At 38.4% G+C, this 23,471-nt stretch overlaps 1 protein-coding gene across 1 annotated transcript; it reads right to left on the bottom strand.

Moving 5' to 3' along the window:
* Positions 1 to 288: 288 nt before the first annotated feature.
* Positions 289 to 7,450, bottom strand: sap30l (sap30-like). Its single transcript, XM_028466813.1, has 4 exons — positions 6,883 to 7,450; positions 6,546 to 6,668; positions 3,473 to 3,571; positions 289 to 977 (listed from the first exon to the last, which is right to left on the bottom strand). Exons 1-4 carry the CDS (start codon positions 7,066 to 7,068, stop codon positions 849 to 851), a joined length of 537 nt encoding a protein of 178 aa, XP_028322614.1. The 5' UTR covers positions 7,069 to 7,450; the 3' UTR covers positions 289 to 848.
* Between the last annotated feature and the right edge of the window lie 16,021 nt (positions 7,451 to 23,471).

The raw sequence follows: 23,471 nt of genomic DNA, 5'->3' as shown, positions 1-23,471 counted from the left end.
ACTACAGTATACGGTATATACTACAGTATACGGTATATACTACAGTATACGGTATATACTACAGTATACAGCATATACTACAGTAGACGGTATATACTACAGTATACAGTATATACTACAGTAGACGGTATATACTACAGTATACAGTATATACTACAGTATACAGTAGACGGTATATACTACAGTATATAGTAGACAGCACTGATCTACTATATACTAGTACTGGTTTACACTGGTTAGTACTGGTTCATATTGGTATTTCTCTGATAAAAAGACAAACAGCAGATGTTCAGCCTGTACAATACATTTATTAATATCATATCATTGGGAGCGGTAAGCAGCCATACTTAAATATTTCCTTTCTAATACAGCGCATGTTAATGAGCTATGATGAGTTAGTAGAGACGACCTTTGATCTACAACCAACCAACCTATGAAGGAAACTAAGGATGAGAAGGTGAGTTAAAACCTTTTACCTGAAACTCACGGAGAAAAAACCAGATGTGTAGAAGAAAAACTGAAATAAAAAGCTTTTTTTAAGGGATGTTTCCCTCAGACTGCATGCACACAAGGCTGGGACTAAAAAGCATTAACGTGTCTTCATTTTAAAAAGCACGGCTGTGACGAACGTCCATCTTTTGCTGACTCATTATCTTCATCACTCGCTGTCCTCCTTGAACGCATCGTAATGAGTTCAGGGTCCCGAGGGGAAGCAGTCTTTTATTTTGAAGTAGTGTGAGGAGTTGGGACGAGGGGTCACATGATGAGGTTTAACGTCTCCAGGACAGAAGAGTCTGGTCCTGACGCTGATGATGAAGATAATGGCGGTCTGTTAGCATTAGCGTCCTTTAGTCCAGAGGTTTACCAGCGTCTCCTTTCTGGTCCAGACGACTCTTGCTGCTCTTCACCATGTAGATGAAGTAGGTCAGAGTCTCCTTCTCGTTCACTGGAATGTTTCTGAAGTGACGACTCACCGTCTGCAGAGATACACCAGGACGTTAGGCCACACCCATGCTCACAGGGAGGTTAGGCCACGCTCACTACCACACAGGATGTTAGAGAGGCCATGCCCACTCGCACACAGGGAAGTTAGGCCACGCCCACTACCACACAGGGAGGTTAGGCCACGCTCACTACCACACAGGATGTTAGAGAGGCCACGCCCACTCGCACACAGGGACGTTAGGTCACGCTCACTCACACACAGGGAGGTTAAAGGCCACGCCCTCCTTCACACAGGGAGGCTCGAGAGGTCACGCCCACTCAAACAGGATGTTAGGTCAGGCCCACTCACACATGGAGGTTAGGCCACGCCCATTCCTACACAGGGAGGTTAGGACATGCTCACTCACACACAGGGAAGATATAGAGGCCACGCCTTCTTTCACACAGCGCCGCTGAACCATGTCACACAGATGCTGCAGACACGCTTATTTATGGGACACGATTTGTTCTTTTTAGATGTAAAAATCAGATATTAGTTAAAAAAAACTATTAATTTAACACTTTAACAAAAACAAACTGAAACAGGAAGTGACATCTGTTTGCCCGCTGCGTTTAACAATGTGTGTCAAACAATGCAATGCGATATAAAACACAAAATTAAATTGTTGTGAATCTGCGCTTTTCTGTATTAATATGAAAAATTGGAAAAAGCTGCTGCAAAATCAGGCATTTTAGGACGTAACAACGGCACAAATTGGTCGTGAAAAACTTAAGTTAATGTTACCAATTTATAGAAACTATTCATATATACTGTATATTAACATTTTCCATTCATTTCATGGAATTTTAAGGTAAAATACTGAATGGGGATATATATGGTTATGATGATATAAACTGATATTAATTTTCTCCATACAGCACAGCACTAGTTAAACCCATGCAGCAGATACTGAAGGTTCTCCTGAATCGTTCCCTCTCTGAGGAATAAAGGAATGTTTGAACGGACACAGGAAACAAACGTCTCCTTCTGCAGCTGCGGCCGCCGTGAGGCCGACGCCCGTTATTAACGACGTGGGAGCTCGTTAGGAGGAAGGAGCGCGAGCACGGGAACAAACGACGTCTGTGAGCGAGCGACACACCTGTAGAACAATTAGCCAACGACACAGTGTGTATATCACCGCTAACGAGGACGCTAACGAGGCGGCGCGCTCAGGAAGTGAGTCACTGAGGGAGAACCAAGTAAAATAAAATAACATTTTAAATGAAATAAAATGATCATTAATATATTGTCAGTGGTGGTGATTCACATCCTAATTGACACAAAGTCGCCAAAGTTTCACATTATCATAAAAATCAAAACAAATTAAATGTTGAAAACGTTAAAATAAGGTTAAACATCCATCATTAATGACTGATATTTAATATCAGATAGATATAAACCATCTAAAGTTCAGTCTGTGCTCTACAACGAGACCTTTATACATTTTAAACATCATCTTCCATTAGAAAGTTTTTTCTCACGCTAATTAAACAGTTAATGAAGTTTAAAACAAAGGTTTTATTCTCTAAACTTCCCTCATGTGTTATTAATGCTAAATTTACAGCGTTAGCATCGTACGGTTAGTGTGTTTCTGTCATTTAATCGATCTATTCTGACCTTTAAGATCACTTTAAGGTCATTTCATGATGATTATCTACTTTATTTAAAGACAAAATGTGCTTTTTATTGCATTAAATTAGGGCTGGGCGATATATCGAATATACTCGATATATCGCAGCTTGTAGTCTGTGCGGTGTTGAAAATGACCATACCGTTAAACTCGCGGACTTTTTTTTTTTTTTTTAAATATCTTAGTGGCATTATGCACAAAAGGTGCACTTAAATTTAGTGTTGTTTTGAAATGTCATCTTAATGACAACATGCACAAAAGGGCACTATTTGTTTTAAAATATTGTAGTGGCATTATGTACAAAAAGTGCACTTTAATTTTGTGTTTTGAAATACCATGTGAGTTGCATCCTGCACTAATGTCTTGTTTTGAAATGTCTCTGTGACAATTTTGCACAGAACGTGTTGACAATTTTATGTTTGAGCCACTCACTGTTTAATAAATACAGTTATGTCAACTTTGACTTAGTTGTGATATCCCCTTTTTTGCATGAAAGTTTAAAATTGGCATATATTAATGCAGTATGATCAAGAATGTTTTAATGTAGACATATAGAATCATCATACTGGTGTGATTTTGTGCATCAAAGTGTTAATTCAAGGGTAATGCAAAATATCGAGATATATATCGTGTATCGTGACATGGCCTAAAAATATCGCGGTATTTATAAAAGGCCATATCGCCCAGCCCTACATTAAATCTTCTCCGTTCAGATTATTTGCAGTCAAACTGTTTGTTTTTAAATCAAACTGAGCTTCACAAACTTCTGTAGCATCAGCTAACGACTCTCTGAGTTTGTTACAGGGATGTGTGTGTGTGTGTGTGTTGAACCGGAGGCGAAGCGTTGGTGTTCTCACCTCTGCTAGCTGAGCTTTGTTGAGTCCAGGCCGTGTTTGCAGCTTGTAGTGTCGCTTGTAGCGTCTCAACGTGTTCACCTGCAGCTGGAAAAGATCCACCTGGAAACAGCAATCAGAGGAGAGGCGCTTTATTTTGAAGGAACAAAAACAACAGTTAGCTTCTTAGATCACAGTTTATTAAACGTGTGATGACACCATCAAAGGAAAGATACACTTTGTTGTTGCATTTTACTAAGAAGTTTAAAATGATCTGTTTTTGGAACAGTTGGAAAAAATGATTAAATGATTAGAGTTGTGTGAAGGATACACAATCAGATTTAAACAGATTTACATTGAGACATATTTATAATATCAGTGAAACTTTATTCCTCCTATCTCCTTTCCTATCCACTTTTCCTTAACCCTGGAAGTGTTTAAGTGGTGGCCATGATAAGGAGTGTTCCAATTCTCTAAAAGCTCAGGAAAGGAGGCTCAATACTTCCTTTATAACCTCCTTTAGCCTAGGAAACACTGATACATCCTTAACCAAAAGAGACCACATAATGATGACCCACAATTCATTGAGACAACAACATTTAAAGGGACCCGCACATCAGAGTGTTCACTGAAACTCACAATGACCAACAAGTAACAGAGATCATGTAAATTACCAATGCAATAATATACCTTGAACAACTTTAAATAATCTAAACCCATATATTATTATATGCAAGATATAATATCAGATTATAACTGACATAAAACACATTTCCCAACAATGAATATTATGCAGATGTTGTAAAACGAACACAGTAAAGTAAACTTCTTGTGCAGCCTATTCTCAGTTTGTATTTGTTATTTATTCAAGTGGCAGCCGTTAACATCATGAAAAATAACCTAACACTTTTCCTACAGTCACAGATTCTCAATGTGACGTTCTTTTAGTTTCACTTTAGTTCCCGGTAGCCTCTTTTCCTTTGATTTACGAGATTATATCAGTAGGAAATGCGTAGTTTTTTCACCGCCGCAGACGTCACCAACCTTCACCGCCGTTGGATTATTACGGCACCTAGTGGAAGTGATTCCCAAACATTATCGCCCCATGTTCCCCCTGAACTCATGTTATACGTAGTATTAGTTCCTGTGTCTCGTCCAACATTAACCTTAAATTTAGGACTTTTTATTCATTTAATTCTGATGTTTTGCTCATTCTAGAATATGAACTTCACCTTCAGTGTATTTTAAAAAGTTGTGCCACAAATTATTATTTATGGATGAGAAAAAAGTCTGTGTGCACGTAAAAATAAACTGACAAATGTTTCTGAGTACAGTGCTCGAGACTGCAACCAAATTGGTCGCATGTGCAACTATTTTTTCAGTGAGTGCGAGTGAAAATTTCATCTGGTTGCATCTGTGAGAGTGCGAATTATTTTGAAAATCCTAAAGGAGGAAACTTCCTCATCCTGTTGAGTCTTCCTCCTGTGAATCAGGGTCCGACATGGACACTACACACGCTACCATGTCCCTAAACACACGCTACTGCGTCACCAACACTGGGGAGAGACACAGTCCGTGCTGCGTTCAAGGACACTGGGACAAACACACACTGGGGACAGGCGTCTGGGCACGCAGAGCAACAGAACGCATAGGGGGCGCGACGAGCGGATGTGGGGCAGGCGGGTGGGCGATCGGGGGGAGTGGTGGTGGGTGGATGGGGGTAAAGCGTGCTTAGCTGACCAGGCATCATGACGGAGTGCATGTGGGGCATCAAGCGGAGAGCGTACACGTGCAGCACATACACGAATCCACACCAAAGAGGAGGATCTCATCAGAATCATCAATCTTTTACTATTTTATACATTTTTACAGCTGTAAAACCACATTTCTCTTTTGTTTAAACACTCAAAGTCTTTAAAACATAAACCTGTTTTCAAACATACAACACTTCAGAGTCACACTGCTAGCGATCAGACACTGATGCAGAACGCATTCAGTCTTTGTTGACGATGACGTCACGTCAACACGGACACAGATCTGTTCACCCATTCAACCATGGAGTAGAAGCTGTGTGTGACCACCTGGAGCTGTAGGACACACCGTTATAACCGGGACCGGAATCGGGAGGATTAGGCGTGGAGGAGAATCAGCGAGGAGGTGGTAGTAGCAGGTAAAAGTTCTCTCTGTAGCACTGAGCTAGCATAGCATTAGCCACTAATCATACCGGCTTATTTCACTGGTGGTTTATGTTTATGAGAGGAGAACAAGGACCACAGCTCCTCACTTCAGCAGGCAGTGAAACTCACCCAGTTGGAAGTGTCGCTAGTGGGTGAACGCAGCATTAGCCAATCAGGACGCAGAACACAATGCGCGTTCATACACTGTAAAAAAATGCATCCAAAATTGCACTGTAAAAAAATCTGCAAAACAGCGAGGCCGCGAAAGGTGAACCGCGATACAGCGAGGGACTACTGTACAGTATTTCAACAAAATAAAAAGAACAGAATATATGTAACCTGTTGTTATGCTTTGCTGTTATTTAAACAAATTTTGTTACGTCTTTTTAAATTATATCAAAGAAATGACCTGTTACTTCAGCCACTGCTGGAAAACTTAATATTTCAACTAAATCATTAAAACATTTTGCAAATATATCTCTAGTCATTGTCAATCTTTACGTCAACTATGCTACGCCAATTAAGTCAACTATTCATCAGCATGCATGGCTTAAAAAAAAAGTGTGCGACCAAATTCTGTGCTGATGCGACCAACTGAGAAAGTTAGTCGTACCAGTGCCACCACTGGAAAAGTTAGTGTAGCGCCCTGGTGTACCTCCTGAGAGGTGTTCAAGTACCAAAAGGGTACATGTACCCTAGCTTGGGAACCACTGACCTAGTGGAAGTGCGTCTGATTGTCAAAACAATCTTGATGGTCTTTCTCTAACTCCTTTAGGAAGTCTCCTAACACCTTTCCTTAACCCTGTGACATCATCCACGAGGGTTAAGGAAAAGTGGATGAGAAAGGAAAAAGGATGGACTGTGTGTGTGTGTGTGTGTGTGTGTGTGTGTGTGTGTGTGTGTGTGTGTGTGTGTGTTACCTCAGGCACTTCCACGTCGTGGTCAGGAGACTCTCCTCCGTCATCACTGGTCTTCCTCTTTCTCTTGTTGCGAACGCTCTGGATGAAGTTTTTGTGGAAGTCACAGATGTAGAGATGGCGAACCTACACACACACACACACACACACACACACACACACAGTGAACATGTGACACTCACTGACGCAAACCTACATAACATTATTGTGAACATTAGCAGCAGGATGATGAGCTAAAGCAGCTAAAGCTACATTGTTAATGAAAGAGATGTGCAGCATGCAGGACTGCAGCCCTCCAGGAACAATGTGTGTGTGTGTGTGTGTGTGCGTGTTTTCTTACACTTTTATCAATGTCCAGCTTCAGTTTCTTCTGAGAGATGCTCTTCTGGATCCTCTTGCTAAAGGAGGCGTTTCCAGCCGGGCGGCCGCACCGTTCTCCGTCCTCTATGAGGCAGCAGCTCTGGCCGTAGAACGGAGGGTTGGGCGGCCCGTCGTGGCTGTCCTCCTCCGTACTGAAGCCGTTCATCCTGCCGAAGCTCCGGAAGCTTTATCCGGCCTCGGTGTGAGCTAGTGCCGACCCCGGTGTGAAGTGAAGCCGGCCTCGGCCTCAGAGTGAAGTAAAGCCGGCCTCGGTGTGAGCCGCTCCCGCTGATCCGTTCCGCTGGAGGCTAACTTCGGTTAGCCGCCGTGCTAACATAGACAGCACGGTGACTTCTTCTCCAAACAGCCGCTGCTTCTCCGACAAAGCCGCTGAACTCTGCGCACCAGGAGCCTCCGAACAAACACCAACAAATGCCAAACATCCAAAAGTGTGAGGATGAATCAAACAAGCAATAGCGAGGGTTTGGACAGAGCCGTCCGTACAATGGAGCACGCACCGTGACGGGGGCGGAAGTCCTCGCTCTGCGCAGCCATTGGACAGTTTTGAATAAAGGCGGGCTCGGGATCCCAACGCCGCACTTCTATTGGCTCTGGGAGCTGTCCGTCTGGAATCCTGCGTCATGTTAAAGTTGAAGTCGGTCAGAGGGTCATTTAAATGCAACTTTAAAGATAATTTACGGCAAAAATATGTTTAGTTTAATATTTTTAACGGTCCATTGAACTTTTGTGTCATAATAACATCTGACTTTTACTCAACATACATGAAACACCTGTGACAGCAGCAATCCTGCAACACGTTCCCGTGAACATTGACCAATAATTCCAGTTATTTTATCCGTCTTTCAACAAACATTGTTTAAAAAACTTTTATTCTGAAAATCACTATTGCAGAAGGTTCATAAAAAGGTCTATAGTGCGTTATATAGTTTGATAAATCATGCAACAATGGCGTCATTCATTACAATTACATTTACCGAAATGACCTCTTATAGTCTACTAAAATGAAAATTTAGTTGACTAAAATAGCTCCTACTTATATTGTTTACCTTGTTTTATTTTGTTTTACTGTCACAAAAACAGAGATTACTTCTGATTGGCTCATTTAATAACTTGTCCCGCCCCTATTTAAAATTAGCCGGTGATTGGACGAAATTACTTCTGACTATTTCCGTCTAATTCATATTTTTCTTTCTTTTTTTTTGATAAACGTAATATTGATTTATTACTTAATCGAAGCAACGTATTATATATTACACTACTAAAATTATTTGAATTATTGCTAATGATGTGATGATCGTGGTTTTATATTTCTATCATTGCTTCCGGTGACTGCCACCGGATGCAGTTCTTACATTTACCGCATGGGGGAGACAAAAGATCACAGATAAAAGCCCAATTCACATTACTAATAAAACAAATATGTTGCATTTAAAAGGCACTTTTATATAGAAACCTCTAGTGTTACATGAAATAAAACATTTTGAACTTAAAAAAGAGAGTTAAAGGCAATTAAAAAAAAATGTTGTCAGAAAATAAAAGCAATTTAATAAATTACATATACTTGAATTAATAAATAATAAATACATACAAATGTGTCAAACAAAAGATAAAGGTTGGAGTAATTATATTAATAATAATTGTCTGACCTGAACGATGTAGATTTTTTTTGGTTTTGAAAGAAGTAGAAATAATTTTATATTTCTAAACATGTTTACGTCGGTTTTAAATTTCTATCATCGCTTCTGGTGACTGCACAGGATGAAGTTCCTTCTCTGACCGCCTGGGGAAGACAAAAGATCACAGATTTAAAAAAAATTTGCATTCAAAAGGCACTTTTACATGGAAAACTAGTGTTATAATAAATGAAATATTTTGAACTGCAGTGAAGGTTAAAGACAATATTAATATATATATATATACAAATTAGAATAATTAATACTTAATAAATAAATAAATAGAGAAATATAAAAATGTCAAACGAAAGATAAAGGTTTGAATAATAATAATAATAATAATAATAATAATAATAATAATAATCTGACATGAACAACGTAGATTTTACTTTTGATGAATCCCGGAAGTTAGCCCAAAAAGAGGAAATCCAGCTTTGTAATACAGGCCCCAATGATAATAACAATTATAATAACACTATTAGTAATAAGAGTTAAAGTAATAATATAGTATTAGAGTATTAAAGAGATTAATCCAAAGTAAAAAAAAAGAATAATAAATTGATTGATTTAAAAATTCATAACCCAACATTAATTAAAATATGTTATTTGTATATATATATATATATATATATATATATATATATATATATATATATATATATATATATATATGTATACACAATTATAGAATGTATAATAACATAATAATAATAAAACATAATATTAATAATAATTGTAAAATTCACTTTTGGTAAATATTTTTTTATTTTATATTTCTAAACATTCTATGCCTGAAATAATCAGTTATAAACTAAAGATGAATTTTAGATGAGCATGACGGTGATGATGATGATGATGATGGTGAGGATGAAGGAATTAAACCTTCCTGCTCTGTGCTCTGCAGGCTTCAGTCATGCCTTGAATGAAATATTTGCTCAAAGGGACCGAGCCAGCAGAGAGAAGTCGTACGGCTGTGATTCATAGCGTATAAAATGTGTTGAAGACAATTGGATTATCCTTTTATCTGGAGCCCTATAAAGAGGCTTTAATGTGCTGAGGGCGAAGCGGCTGATTGGCCGCTGACTGATTGACTTTAAAGATGGAGCGCCCAAACATTAACGGCTTTCTCACTTTGCAATTTAGAGGCTGATGTGGTCTGGAAAAGGCAATAAGATGTAAAGTGGTTTCACACGAGGCCGCCGCGCGTTAGGGGACGCAGAGTAAATGAGTGGTGGATAAAAGCTGCCTCAGCGCTCTGAGCTAACACATGAAACCATTACGAGATGAACATTTAGAGGAAATATGCTTTAACGCTTCAGGCAACGCAGTTTTATCAGGAAACTATTTAAATTTAATAAGAAATGTTCAAACAGCTGCTGCTTCAAAGAGAAGGAACAGAAAATCACAGAGAAAAACATTCATTAGGAGGAAAAAAATCAGATTATAGTGAATCTAATCAGCTCATTAAATAATGTGATGCTATTTAGGACTGGTGGCTACATGCTAAGCTAATTACACATGTGGGAGTGGTTGCTACGTGCTAAGCTAACCACACATGTGGGAGTGGTTGCTACCTGCTCAGCTAATTAAACAAGTGGGACTGGTCGCTATGTGCTAAGCTAATTAGACATGTGGGAGTGGTTGCTATGTGCTAAGCTAACAAAACATGTGGGTGTGGTTGCTACGTGCTAAGATAACCAAACATTTGGGATTGGTGGCTAACCAAACATGATGGACTGGCCCCTACACGCTAAGCTAACAAACATGTTGAACTGGCCGCTATGTGCTAAGCTAACCCAAACATGGTGGCTACATGCAAAGCTAATTAAATATGTAAGAATGGTGGCTACGTGCTGAGCTAATCAAACATGTGGGAGTGGTTGCAAAGTGCTAAGCTAACCAAATATAAAAATCAGAGCTGCCAAGCCTCACGCTTTGAGAGTGACAGTCATGCAGTTTGACGCATTCTCACCACACATGACATTTCTCACGCTTATATTTTCCTATTCAATACTCTATTTATTTTTTTCATGATAATGAACTTTGGTCCTCGCAGCTTGCCGTAGTTCGAGTAACTCTGATTGACTGACAGAGATAACCAATCCCAGACCAATCCATGTCTCCTTGTGCCTAAATCTAACCAACCACGGAAGGCATTACGCAATCAGAAGCAACGTAAGGCGGGTCTTAACGAGCCGTTTTAATTAGTAACTTTCACACCCAACATGCGCCGAGTCGTCGACATGCTTTCAGAAAGAAAGAAAGTTTCAAGAGGACAGACGCCGTCTGAGACGGTATGTCATTTTGTTCACGTTTATATTGCTGTGTGTGTGTGTGTGTGTTATAGTGTTAGTTTATGCGTCTAAAAAACTAACATTTTGTGTGTGTGTCTCTCTCTCTCTCACTTACATTAACTTAAATGAATTAAAACTCTTATTCAGCTACTACCAGTGTTATAAACACTGGTAGTAGCTGAATTACACTCATAGGTTATATCATCATAAATACATAGTAAATGAAACAAATGCCTTGTCTGATCTAATGTTTATTTGAACTGTTCTTATGATTATTTTTGTATGTAGACATTAATTCAATCAAAAAACATTTGATGTTTGAATGTTTTTTACATGATGATCTTTTTAATGACGTCCTTTCTGTTGCAGACAAGGAGAGCTGAGGTAAAGGTAGCACTGCCTTGGGCCACAGTGTTTTAAGTGGGAGATCTGGGACATCTGTGACAAACACCTACAACATGAGACATGTCCCCAGATAAATGATGGACAGTTGTTGATATGAAATATTGACAAATAAATGTATTTTGTCAAAATTCTTGTTAGTTTTCATTTGTAATTTGTGGTTGATTAAAACTAGCATTAGGAGGTCACAGTGCAGGGAGAGCTGCTGGTATGGAGGTGATGACATCATTCTGAAGGTAGAAATCAACGTTAAAACAGGACAAAGTCATGTTAAAAAAGGACACTTTTTTTTCTAACCAAACATGTGGGACTGGTGGCTACATGCTAAGCTAACCAAACATGTAGTACTGGTGGCTACATGCTAAGCTAACCAAACATGTAGTACTGGTGGCTACATGCTAAGCTAACCAAACATGTAGGACTGGTGGCTACATGCTAAGCTAACCAAACATGTAGTACTGGTGGCTACATGCTAAGCTAACCAAACATGTAGTACTGGTGGCTACATGCTAAGCTAACCAAACATGTGGTACTAGTGGCTACGTGCTAAGCTTACCAAACATGATTGACTGGTGGCTATGTGCTAAGCTAACCAAACATATAGGACTAGTGGCTACATGCTAAGCTAACCAAACATGTGGGACTGGTGGCTATGTGCTAAGCTAACCAAACATGTTGGAGTGGTGAATACATGCTAAGCTAACCAAACATGATTGACTGGTGGCTACATGCTAAGCTAATCAAACATATGGGACTGGTGGCTAAGTGCTAAGCTAACCAAACATGATTGACTGGTGGCTACATGCTAAGCTAACCAAACATGTGGGACTGGTGGCTACATGCTAAGCTAACCAAACATGTAGTACCGGTGGCTACATGCTAAGCTAACCAAACATGTAGTACTGGTGGCTACATGCTAAGCTAACCAAACATGTGGTACTAGTGGCTACGTGCTAAGCTTGCCAAACATGATTGACTGGTGGCTATGTGCTAAGCTAACCAAACATATAGGACTAGTGGCTACATGCTAAGCTAACCAAACATGTGGGACTGGTGGCTATGTGCTAAGCTAACCAAACATGTTGGAGTGGTGAATATATGCTAAGCTAACCAAACATGATTGACTGGTGGCTACATGCTAAGCTAATCAAACATATGGGACTGGTGGCTAAGTGCTAAGCTAACCAAACATGATTGACTGGTGGCTACATGCTAAGCTAACCAAACATGTGGGACTGGTGGCTACATGCTAAGCTAACCAAACATGATTGACTGGTGGCTACATGCTAAGCTAATCAAACATATGGGACTGGTGGCTACGTGCTAAGCTAACCAAACATGATTGACTGGTGGCTACATGCTAAGCTAAACAAACATGTGGACTGGTGGCTAAATGCTAAGCTAACCAAACATGATTGACTGGTGGCTACATGCTAAGCTAACCAAACATGTGGGACTGGGGGCTACATGCTAAGCTAACCAAACATGATTGACTGGTGGCTACATGCTAAGCTAACCAAACATGATTGACTGGTGGTTTCGTGCTAAGCTAACCAAACATGTGGGACGGACTTAGGAAAGAGAAGAAAGGTCTTCCTGTTAATATTCAAATGACTCCTCCCTGGTTGTAACGTTGTGACTAAAAATACAAACAACTTGAACTGATGTTTAATTTTTCCTGAGTTTATTCTGATCAGATTTATTGCAGCACTATTATTAGATTAGATTAGATTAGATTAGATTATTATCAGCACTATCGTGGCTGATATACTGTAACATCAAGTGTTTTAGGGAATGTGGATCAGACCAGATTAATATGTTGGATCAGGTTTAATGGAAGCTTTACGATAACACATCCTTTTTCTTAAATAAGCTCCGCTCTGTGTGTGTGTGTGTGTGTGCGTGTGTGTGTGTGTGTGTGTGTGTGTGTGCGCGTGCGTGTGTGTGTGTGCAGGGTGCGGGTCACAGCAGCTTCTTTATATTCATGTAAAAGTGCAGAAACTGCTTCTTGGCTTCCACACAAATTTGAAAGTAAGACTGGAAAGAACGAGAAGAGGAAAACCATTTCTAATCCTCAAACAGGAAGCTTCAGTTTATGTTGAAAAATGAATTCTCGCACTGAGATACAGTATGCATGGTCAATAAAAGATATATGTGTCCCCAAGGACCTGCTGCAGACAGCTGAGGGACCACATTGACTATTATCCACGAGCAGAAGCCATTATTCTGTAAATATACTGGAAACTACATCAGATCATAAAGATCCAGGCAAAATATATCTTCTGAAATATTAATGGTCAGAAAAGGCAAATCAAACTCCTTTCTAAGATAATAATGATACAGAGCAAACATCTACTGAGTTAAATGAACAGAAAGAAAGAAAATGTTTTGTTTTCTACATGAACGGTACCAGTACCTGAATACAGCAAATAAATAGATAATAAATACCGAACGACTGTTTCTGTTGTCAAACAGTTCAACAAAACCTTTTACATTTATAAACACTGGATCAATATTTCACTGTATAGATTATAAATAAAGAGTGACAAAAAGAAGAAACAAAGGGTGTGAGAAGAGCATCAACTGCAGCAGCATCTCATATCATTTCAATGAATCTAATCATCTCATTTGATCTTTTTTATCTCATCAAATTTCATCTCTTTATCATTCAGCTAATATTATTTTATCTCATTGTATTTCATTTAATCCAATCATCTCTTTTGATATAATTTCATCAAATTTTCTCTAATTTAATCTAATCTCATTTCAGATCATATTATCTCATCTAATTTAATTTCGCCATATTCCATCTCATCTGATTCCATCTAAATTTAATCTAAATTCATCTAATCTCATCTAATTTAATCTAATTTAATCTAATCAAATTTAATCTCATCTAATTTTAGTCTACAAAAGATTAAATGTTGGCAGAAATCTAATTAATCACTTGTTTGGATCGTTATTATTAGTGAGTATATTTGATATATTCTAGAATAATCTGCTGTCATGGAACAGTTTGCTTTGTATTTGTGCAGTAAATCCTGTTGAAATTGAACTTTATTTAAAGTTGTGACACTTTTACTCCCACTCGTTGAAACGACTGTGGTTATTATAAAAGAGTCGGCGATGCTACATCATCCATTAGCATTAGCATCCGTGTGAACAGCATCTGTCTGCAGAGCCCTTTTTAAATGCCACCAAAGGTCGCGAAGCAATAAGTCAGTGTGACAGCGCCGTGACCAGCATTCCCGCACACACGCACACACACACACGCACGCACGCACGCACGCACGCACACACACACACACACACACACACACACACACACACACACGCACGCACGCACGCACGCACGCACGCACACACACACACACACACACACACACACACACACACACACACACACACACATTAATCAGTACACCTCAGCCTTTCTGTGATTTAGGGGCTCAGATCTGATCTGTCAAAATGTAATTATAGATATCTTAAAGAGAGTTTTGAGTAGACAAATTAATAATGCAGATATCTGTAATTGTGGCAGAAATTATGACAGGGAGGAGGCGGAGCTGGCGGTGGTTTGCTACCTCAGTATTTTTATGAATATTATTCAACAGGGTTTTTAAGTCCTTGATTATGTATTGGCTCTATTTCATGGCATTTCCTAAATATGTTATCAATGACTGTAGCCACCATTTCTCCTGCTAAGAACACTGATAACATGTTGTTTCCTCCTCTCTCCTCCTGGTGGGGACTGGTGGCTACGTGCTAAGCTAACCAAACATGAGGGAAGTTTTGACCAGTCAAAGATACAGATTTAGGATGCGTGACGAGGCTGAGGTCATTGATCAGATATCTGTAACTGTATTCTTGAATAGTCACAATCATGTTGTTGATATCTATAAAGTTAATTCCACATAGTCAGATGTAGATATTAATGTTCAAAGGGCTTACCATACTGTCAGCATTATTAAATGTGCAGCGTGTTGATGATGATGATGATGATGTGTTGATGAAGGCGATCCACCTCTGATAAAATAATAAAATTAATTAAATCATTTAAAAGCAACAAAGTCTTGTTGATTTGACTGAAAAAACAAACAATAACAACAAAAATGAAGAATAAATATGTATAAAATGTGTTTGTATTTCAAATAAATGAACTGATCAGGACTAAAAATGGGGTTTGGAGCAGAAAGCTGCAGCTCACTGAATATTTCCTCATCACTTTCCTGGAAACCTCAGGGAGGGACTTTATCTCAGAGCTGCTGAATGTTTGATGACAGGGAATTTAAAATGAGTCTGACCTTTGACCTCTGAGCCGCTGCACATTAGCCCTCAGAAAATGTTCATTTAAAACCATAAAAAATGCTGAATTTATGCACATGGATGGTCACCATGGAGCTGAATGTTCATGTATAACCCAGAATAGATCTGTTCATAAAAACCATGAAGCCACATCAACATGGAGCTGTTTAACTGTAAACTGTACAATTATGTGCGGCCACCAAACGCAAAAACTGACTCAAAAACCATTCAAAATTACAGAAATATATATACACTAAAGGACATAAAACATTATATAACATTTTATATAACAACATTATATAAAAAAGAAAAAGGGAACAGAAATACACACATTCATTTAAAAATTGCACAAGGTGACAAATAACTGTACCTGAAAAAGTTAAAAAATGACAACACAAAGACACAGAAATGACTCCAAAAACACACTTTGTGTTAGTGTTATTATCACTACTACTGCCTCGTCTCTGTACCTACTGTGTGTGTGTGTGTGTGTGTGTGTGTGTGTGTGTGTGTGTGTGTGTGTGTGTGTGTGTGTGTGTGTGTGTGTGTGTGTGTGTGTGTGTGTGTGTAAAAAGAGCAGAGATCAATCCTTATTTAGTGAATTATTCTGCTCTTGGTTCCCAATGAAATGACCTTCGTTGGTATGAATCTAATCTGAGTCACAAAGACTTTCATTTTGTCTGAATGACTTTATCACAGCGGGTGAAACGCAGCGTCTGACACAAAATCTCATTTTATTTTTGTGTCCCCACGTCTTCTGTCATGGCATTAGCTTAATAAACTCCCACAGCGAAGCGTACATAAGTGTACATTTATTACACGTTACTAAAAAGAGAAAATAGATCTGAGCAGAACTAAGATCTTGGAAAAGGATAAAAAGAATAAAGAGCTAAAATTGTCTGAACATTTCTCTGATGAGCAATTTAAGAGCTCTGTAAACTCAAATTTCAATTACACGAGGTTTACAATAAAAAAAGCTGAATATGCTTTTTATAGATTAAGAACTAGTTTTTATGAAGGTGTAGAAAAAACTGTTGCTAATACAATACCTGTTATAAATCATGCTGATAAACAGTTTATCTTGAATAAAGACATAAATAAAAATTTTCAACAATATTACAAAAGATTGTACACATTATCTGTAGCTTCCAACACAGCATTAGAAGATATAGAAGAGTTTTTCTCTAATATACAGTAGATGTGCTTTAGCTACAACCTGAGGAAGTTTCCTACTGTATGTCACAGGAGGAAATAAGGAAGTCTATTTCCTCAATGAAAAATTTGAAGTCACCTGGTTATGACGGACTCCTGGTAGAATATTATAAAGCTCTCATAGATATTTTTGCCCTGATATTACAAAGAGTATATGAGGAGATGTTTAATAAGGCACAATGAGATCTTTCTGATTCCTAAACCAGGCAGAGATACAACAGATCTGCTCATTTTACATCTATACACTTATTAAATCTTGATTGTTCATTTTGGCCAAACATTTGCAATGAGTGTTCCTGAACATCATCAACATCAACCAAGTAGGATTTATGAAGAATAGGAGCTCATCTGACAGTGTTAAACTATTACTACAGTTAGTCTGAAAAGACTCCAATCACAGACATTTCTCTTGATGCAGAGACAGACTTTGATAAGGTAGAATGTAATTATTGTTCTCTACCTTCTTGCCTTTAACTCTAATTTTATTAATTAGCTCAAAATAGTGCATGAAGAACCTAGAGCAGCAATAGAGACAAACGGGGCGGAGTCACCATTGATTAATCTGACCAGAGGTTCACGCCCAGGGTGTCGTCTCATCATCTTTTTAGAGGTACTTACAGTATCTATTAGGGCACACCCTGGTATAAGATGAGTCAAGGGAGGGGTCACAGAGCATAAACTCCTCCTCTATGCAGATGATGTCTTGGTTGTTGTCTCCGACCCTCTGAGGTCCTGACACGATCCAGTCTTTCTGAGTTTTCATGTTACACTGTTAACTGGAATATGTCTGAGGCAATGCCTCGTTCTAATTCATGTCTCTTATTTACAGTAGAGAAGTTTAAACAGGATTGAAGTATGTTGACGTTAGACTTACTCAGGATACAGGAGACGTAGGAATGTTGCATTTTCACCCATTACTTCAAAAAATGAAGACAAGCCTTGATAAGTGGGAGAAGCTTAAACTCATATTGTTGGGAAAATTAACATAATAAAAATGGTAATTGCACCACAGTTTAATTACATTAGTATGATGTTGAAAATACCTTCTATGATTTCTAAGTGGTATGATGATACAGTGAAGACTTTTTTATGGCGTGAGAAAAGCTTAAAAACGAAAGTGAGAAAGTTTGTGTTGATAAGGAGAAGGTAGAGCAACATGATGTCATCTATAGATGTTAAACATCTTCTGTTCTCAGAGATGTGTGGATCAGAATAAAACAAAGAGGTTTAAACACTGTTGATGAGTTATTTAAAGATGGTGAGTTTCTGTTTTATAATAATCTTATGGACAGATTTAATCTGGTGGGTAAAGACCATTTCTGGAAGTATTCACTGATGAAGAGCTGAATTATGTCTAAACATTATGATGTGACAGACAATGTTGTTGTTTAAACAAAAAAAACACAAGGCTTCACCATTTTATAAGACCGTTAACTCTTCACTGGCTCATTTTTCTGCACTTTTTAAAATGATTTGGATGAAGGATCTTGATGATCAGATTGAATGTAATAAATGGAATAAAAGTGTGGCAGAATGTGGGGCTCAGGGATCTAAAAAATCTACTAAATGATCTAAAAAATCTACTAAATGATCTAAAAAAATCTACTAAATGATCTAAAAAAATCTACTAAATGATCTAAAAAATCTACTAAATGATCTATAAATCAGGCTGAATGTTTCACTCCAATAGAAAACAATGGGATGTTTACAGGAAGTGGGGCCGTGTGACATCATCAATCACATGATTTCAAGATGGAGGAACACAGGCTCTAACACTGTAAAGTAGTCCTATTTTTAAAAGGTAGTTAAATGAATATGGTTCATAATAATGTGTTTTGTTGGATATAAATCTACAAATGAAGACATTTAGAAGATTTTAGGACAAACTTTTTTTTTCTTTTTTTTTTTAACCTTTTTGTACATTTTGGTCATTTCAAATAAAATGTTTTGGTTATCTTTGCACGTAGCCACCAGTCCCACATGTTCAGGTTAGCTTATAATGTGGCTGTGCTGACTGAGCAGAGAAAAGGGGAGGAGCTACACTATCCTCTTATTGGACCAATAGAATGGGCTGATGGCCTCCAGCTGTGGCTCACATTCACCAACAGAGACTTTTTATGGTTTTACTGTTAATTATGAAATGTTCGAGGGATTAGAACTGCCAACCAGCAGCTGCTTAATGAGTCGCCCGTTAGAAAAGTTCTTGGAACGCAGAGTTTAACATTTTTTAATAAAATTCTAAATGGATTAGGAATCCAAAAGGCTTTTATTTATGAAACAGTTTTCATAGCAGAGGTGCTTCATGTAATCCCTGAATAATCAAACTTCATTAAAAGAATGAATTAGTGAGCTGAAGGAAGGAAGTTGGTTTATAACTCGTACCAATAATGACAGGCTCTGGTTAACAAGGAGATAAGTTAGCGTTAGCGGTGAGTTATTAGCGCTGCAGATAAATAAAGCAGGTGTGTTTCCTGCACTAATGAGCTGCTGTGACATTTCACTGCTGCTCTGGGACGTATCAAGCCTTTCACACACAAAGTAAACATTAGAGACACATCAGAGTGGAGCTGCTCTACCTTTAAACTTTACCTTATTATAACACACGCTTTTCAAATGTTATTAAATGATCACAGGAACCTCACTGGATCATGTACATCATCTACCCAGCATGCATTGTGTATATAGTATATAATATATAGTCATCTTAAAGATGGAAATCCTTGTTTTAATCACAAATAAAATGGGTTTAAAGTGACCAAAAATGGTGGAAAAGGTGAAATAGGATTTTGAAAACCACAGAGACTGGTTAAAAATAGCAAATTAGAGTGAATAAAAACGTAGAGAAAAAGCGGTAAAAAGGGTTCAAAGTGTCAATATTGGTTTACAAATGGCATAAATTAGGAGATGTCTGTGTAATGTCATTTAAAAACTAAGAACAATTTGCTTAAACTGGTAAATAATGGGTCTGACAAATGGTGAATGTGGTTAAATTGGCAAAAAATATAAATAATCGTGAAATCTGGTGAAAAGAGGTTAAAAGTGACAATAATAGGTCAACATATGTGACATTAGGTGTAAAAATAGTAGAAAGGGTTTATAAGTGCTGAACATGTCTGGAAAGTGGAAAGATGTGTAGAAAAGTCATTAAATGTGTAGAAGTGTCAGAAATGTGAGAAATGTAGAAAAAATACATTAAAAGGAGTGAAAAAACTGATGAAAATAGGTTAAAATATGGCAAGTTTAGTGTAGTTGCACAAAAATGGTAAAAAAAAAAAAAAAGCAAAAATGGGCTCAAATTGTTCAAAAAAGTTTCTTCGTGTCTTGAAGGCATCTGGTGACCCCCACACAATGTCTCACTACCCCAAATAGAGTCCTGACCCCAAGGTTGAATACCTAGCTTTAGAATACGTGTCATAAAATGAGATTTTTAAAGAAATACAATTTGTTCATGCCTTTATTTTAACAACACACCTTATTTATGTCCCCTTCACAATAAAAGCTTTGCATTGCAACGCAAATAGTTGAAAATGGCTGCGTTAAAAAGAGGCGTGGCATAAAGAGTCTAGAGCTGCTGAACAGTTTAAATGATACACACACACACACACACACACAGGTCGAGCGTGTGGTAATTAGTTGTTTAGTTTTCAAAAGTGCTCGCATCGCGCTCATTAAACCCTTCAAAATAAAACACCCACTCCTCTAAGCACTGCCAGCATGTTCACTAATGAGACGAGTGTCTGTACATCCCATCACAGTTTTTATGGATATCTTCCACACTAAAATTAATAGTCGTACACTATTAGTAAAACCTTACAGTGAAGAAGTAAAACATCAGCCCATATTTGTACAACTATAAACACATTGTTAACCTCACACTTGTTGCTAAACTCTACACAGTGATTTATAAAACATTAAACACACTTAACATACATTACACACATAAATCTATCATAAAGTCACTTCCTTAAATACCAAAGCACTGACTGTCACATGACCACACCGTCCAATCAATTGGTTTGTTTAATTGTAGACACACTAATCAGGTGTGTAAGCCCTATAAAAAGCAGCAGGTGAGTTCATCGTCTTCAAACACAATGGAAAGAGTCAGAGAAAGAGTAAGACGAGGAGGAGGACGAGGAGAAAGAGGAGGACCAGGAGGAGAAAGAGGAATCAACAGAGGAAGAGAAGGAGGCCATGCTGGAGGTAGAGGAAGAGGAAGACAAGAAGGTTCTCAAAGAGGACCTAATCTGACCAATGAGATCAACACTGGTTGACCACGTTATCAACCACTGCCTGACGCTGAGGGAGGCTGGACTGTGAGTACAGTCACATCTAAGCTGATATACAGTAACAAGTGTGATAAGAACATTTCTACTGGAAAATAGGTTTTATAAAAATATCAAAAACATCTGCATGTTTCAGTAACTGCTTACAGTACTGTAATATATGCACTATCAGCACTTCTGTTACTGTTTCCTGTGAAATGACTTGTATTGTAAACTGTTCTTTTTTTTCTACATAGGATTGAGGGTCAGGAACGACAAGGGGGAGGGGCCTCCCATGTTCACAGAACAGTAAGAGAGGGAGATAGTAAACATGGTTTTAACCAACAATGTAATAACACTCAATCAGCTCCAAGCTAACATTATCAATAACCATATTCAACAATGTCCATCAGGTCTGGACATCAACACTGACACGCATCATAAAAAAGAACCATATTCTAATGAAGATCATTTATCCAGTGTCTTTGGAGAACAATTCTGAAAGGATGAAACAACTGTAACATGATTATGTAGAGATATGTATTCACTTTAGCAGTGTGATCATGTATACTGTCTCATAATCTTATACTGTAATATCTATACTAGATCTACACTGAACTACACACTTTTGTCTTATATCTTCCACCATACTCTCCATTCCTCAACCCTAGAGAAGAGTTTTTCTCGTCATGGAGGTGAAGGTATATGACCTCTGTTTCCAGGCTGAGGTACCCCTCATCCAATCCATGCAGGAGGCCTGGGACCAGATGGAGGTAGCAGCAATGCAAGGGTGGATTCATCATTCAACACGTTTCTTTCCAAGGTGTTTTGTTAATGACGACATTGTCTGTGACGTAGATGAAATTCTCTGACCAGATCCAGTTACAGTAGATGAAGAGACCATGTCTAGTTTTTGTTTTTTTTTGTCACATTTTGTCTCAGTATATGAATCTCCATGTCAACATTATGGGCGTGTTGATAAATAAATGAGTTTCTTCAGTTTACAACATTGGTGTTGTGTAGTGTTTGGTGAATTTACATAATATTTGTACTTTGTTGATAGTAGCCTACTGTAATCAGTGTGTTAGGTTTATCACAGCAGAGTACAGTAATGTGTGTGTTTCATATGGTAACAGTGTGCTTTTTACAAGAGTGTTGTGCTAATTGTGTGTAGTGTTTTGAAAACACGGGCCCTGTTTTGAAAATCATGCTTAAGCAATCTAAAAAAACTGTAAATGAGTTAGAGAATATAGACATTAGTGATAGGGAATACGAGCACAGCTGAGATAGAAACAGACTAGGAATACTAGACTAAACTAAGCTAAACTAAACTCTCTGAATCATCATCACAATCACATGTAAAACCTTTAGCACGCACCACACACACACACACACACACACACATATATATATATAACAAATGTTAAATGTGATGATATAGATGATAATGATTCATATTTTATAAGTTAAACCAAAAGGAAAGCTGCTGTTTTCCAACAGAAAGATGAATGATGGGCTGAGAGATCTGTGTGAATACATCTATGTCACTATTTGTGTGTTCTGTGTGAGTGTCACTACATCAGCCTCAGGCTGTACCCAGTAGACGTCTGACAGGGTTATATATCATAGCTCCCCCTCCCCTTTTTACTCCTCCCCCTCCTCTTTTTACTCCTCCCCCTCCTCCTCTCATGTGTGAAATTGTCTGAGCCTAAAGAAGCAGTTGGTGACATGTTGAGTCAGAGCGGCTTGTTCAGCATCACTCACATAGATCTATGGCACAGACACACAGAACAGAGCTGCTCCGTTCCTTTTATTACAGACGTATAAAGAACAGATCAGTTCCTGTCCATACCAGTGACCACATGTTGTTAGCGTAGCATGTAGCGTAACAGGCCTGAGGAAGGTCAAAGGTGAAGGGGCGGGGCTATAACTGCATGTCTAACCTTTAGTAGCTCTACATTGGAGCTCAGCAGCAGCTGGAGCCACATCTGGATGACTGACATTTAATATTTCACTCGTGCTCATAAACACATGCTGTATCTCTCAGAATGCTCCTCTGAGTCAGTACGAGGCTGTTATCCTGACCTTTGACCTCTGCCTTAATGGCTTCATTGTTTCTGACTAATTCAGATGAAAAGCAGCCGTTGGGGCGCCATCGCTCATTTTTAGCAGCTTTAATAGAGCCTGTTTTGTTCCAGATGTCTAAAGAGGTTTAAAGTGGAGCTGAAACACGGCGTGGATGAAATATTGACACTTTAATTACTGTAATTCACACACGCGTCACAGCTTCATCTCAGACATGGTTTGTGATGGGAGTCGTCTGCCAGGAGGAAACGGCAGCGCTGCAAATCACCAGCACGCTCACTTTGATTTACACACAGCGCCACACACACACAC

Source organism: Gouania willdenowi, chromosome 14 (genome assembly GCF_900634775.1).
Source record: "Gouania willdenowi chromosome 14, fGouWil2.1, whole genome shotgun sequence".
NCBI lineage: Eukaryota > Metazoa > Chordata > Actinopteri > Blenniiformes > Gobiesocidae > Gouania > Gouania willdenowi.
This window is presented reverse-complemented; position numbering and strand designations above follow the sequence as displayed.

Excerpts from the sequence above, each read along its gene's own strand:
- sap30l (XM_028466813.1), bottom strand. The coding sequence starts at position 7,068 with ATGAACGGCTTCAGTACGGAGGAGGACAGCCACGACGGGCCGCCCAAC. Across the intron at positions 6,669-6,882 it reads AGCTGGACATTGATAAAAGT|GTTCGCCATCTCTACATCTG; the intron begins GTAAGAAAACAC and ends GTGTGTGTGTAG. Across the intron at positions 978-3,472 it reads ACAAAGCTCAGCTAGCAGAG|ACGGTGAGTCGTCACTTCAG; the intron begins GTGAGAACACCA and ends GTATCTCTGCAG.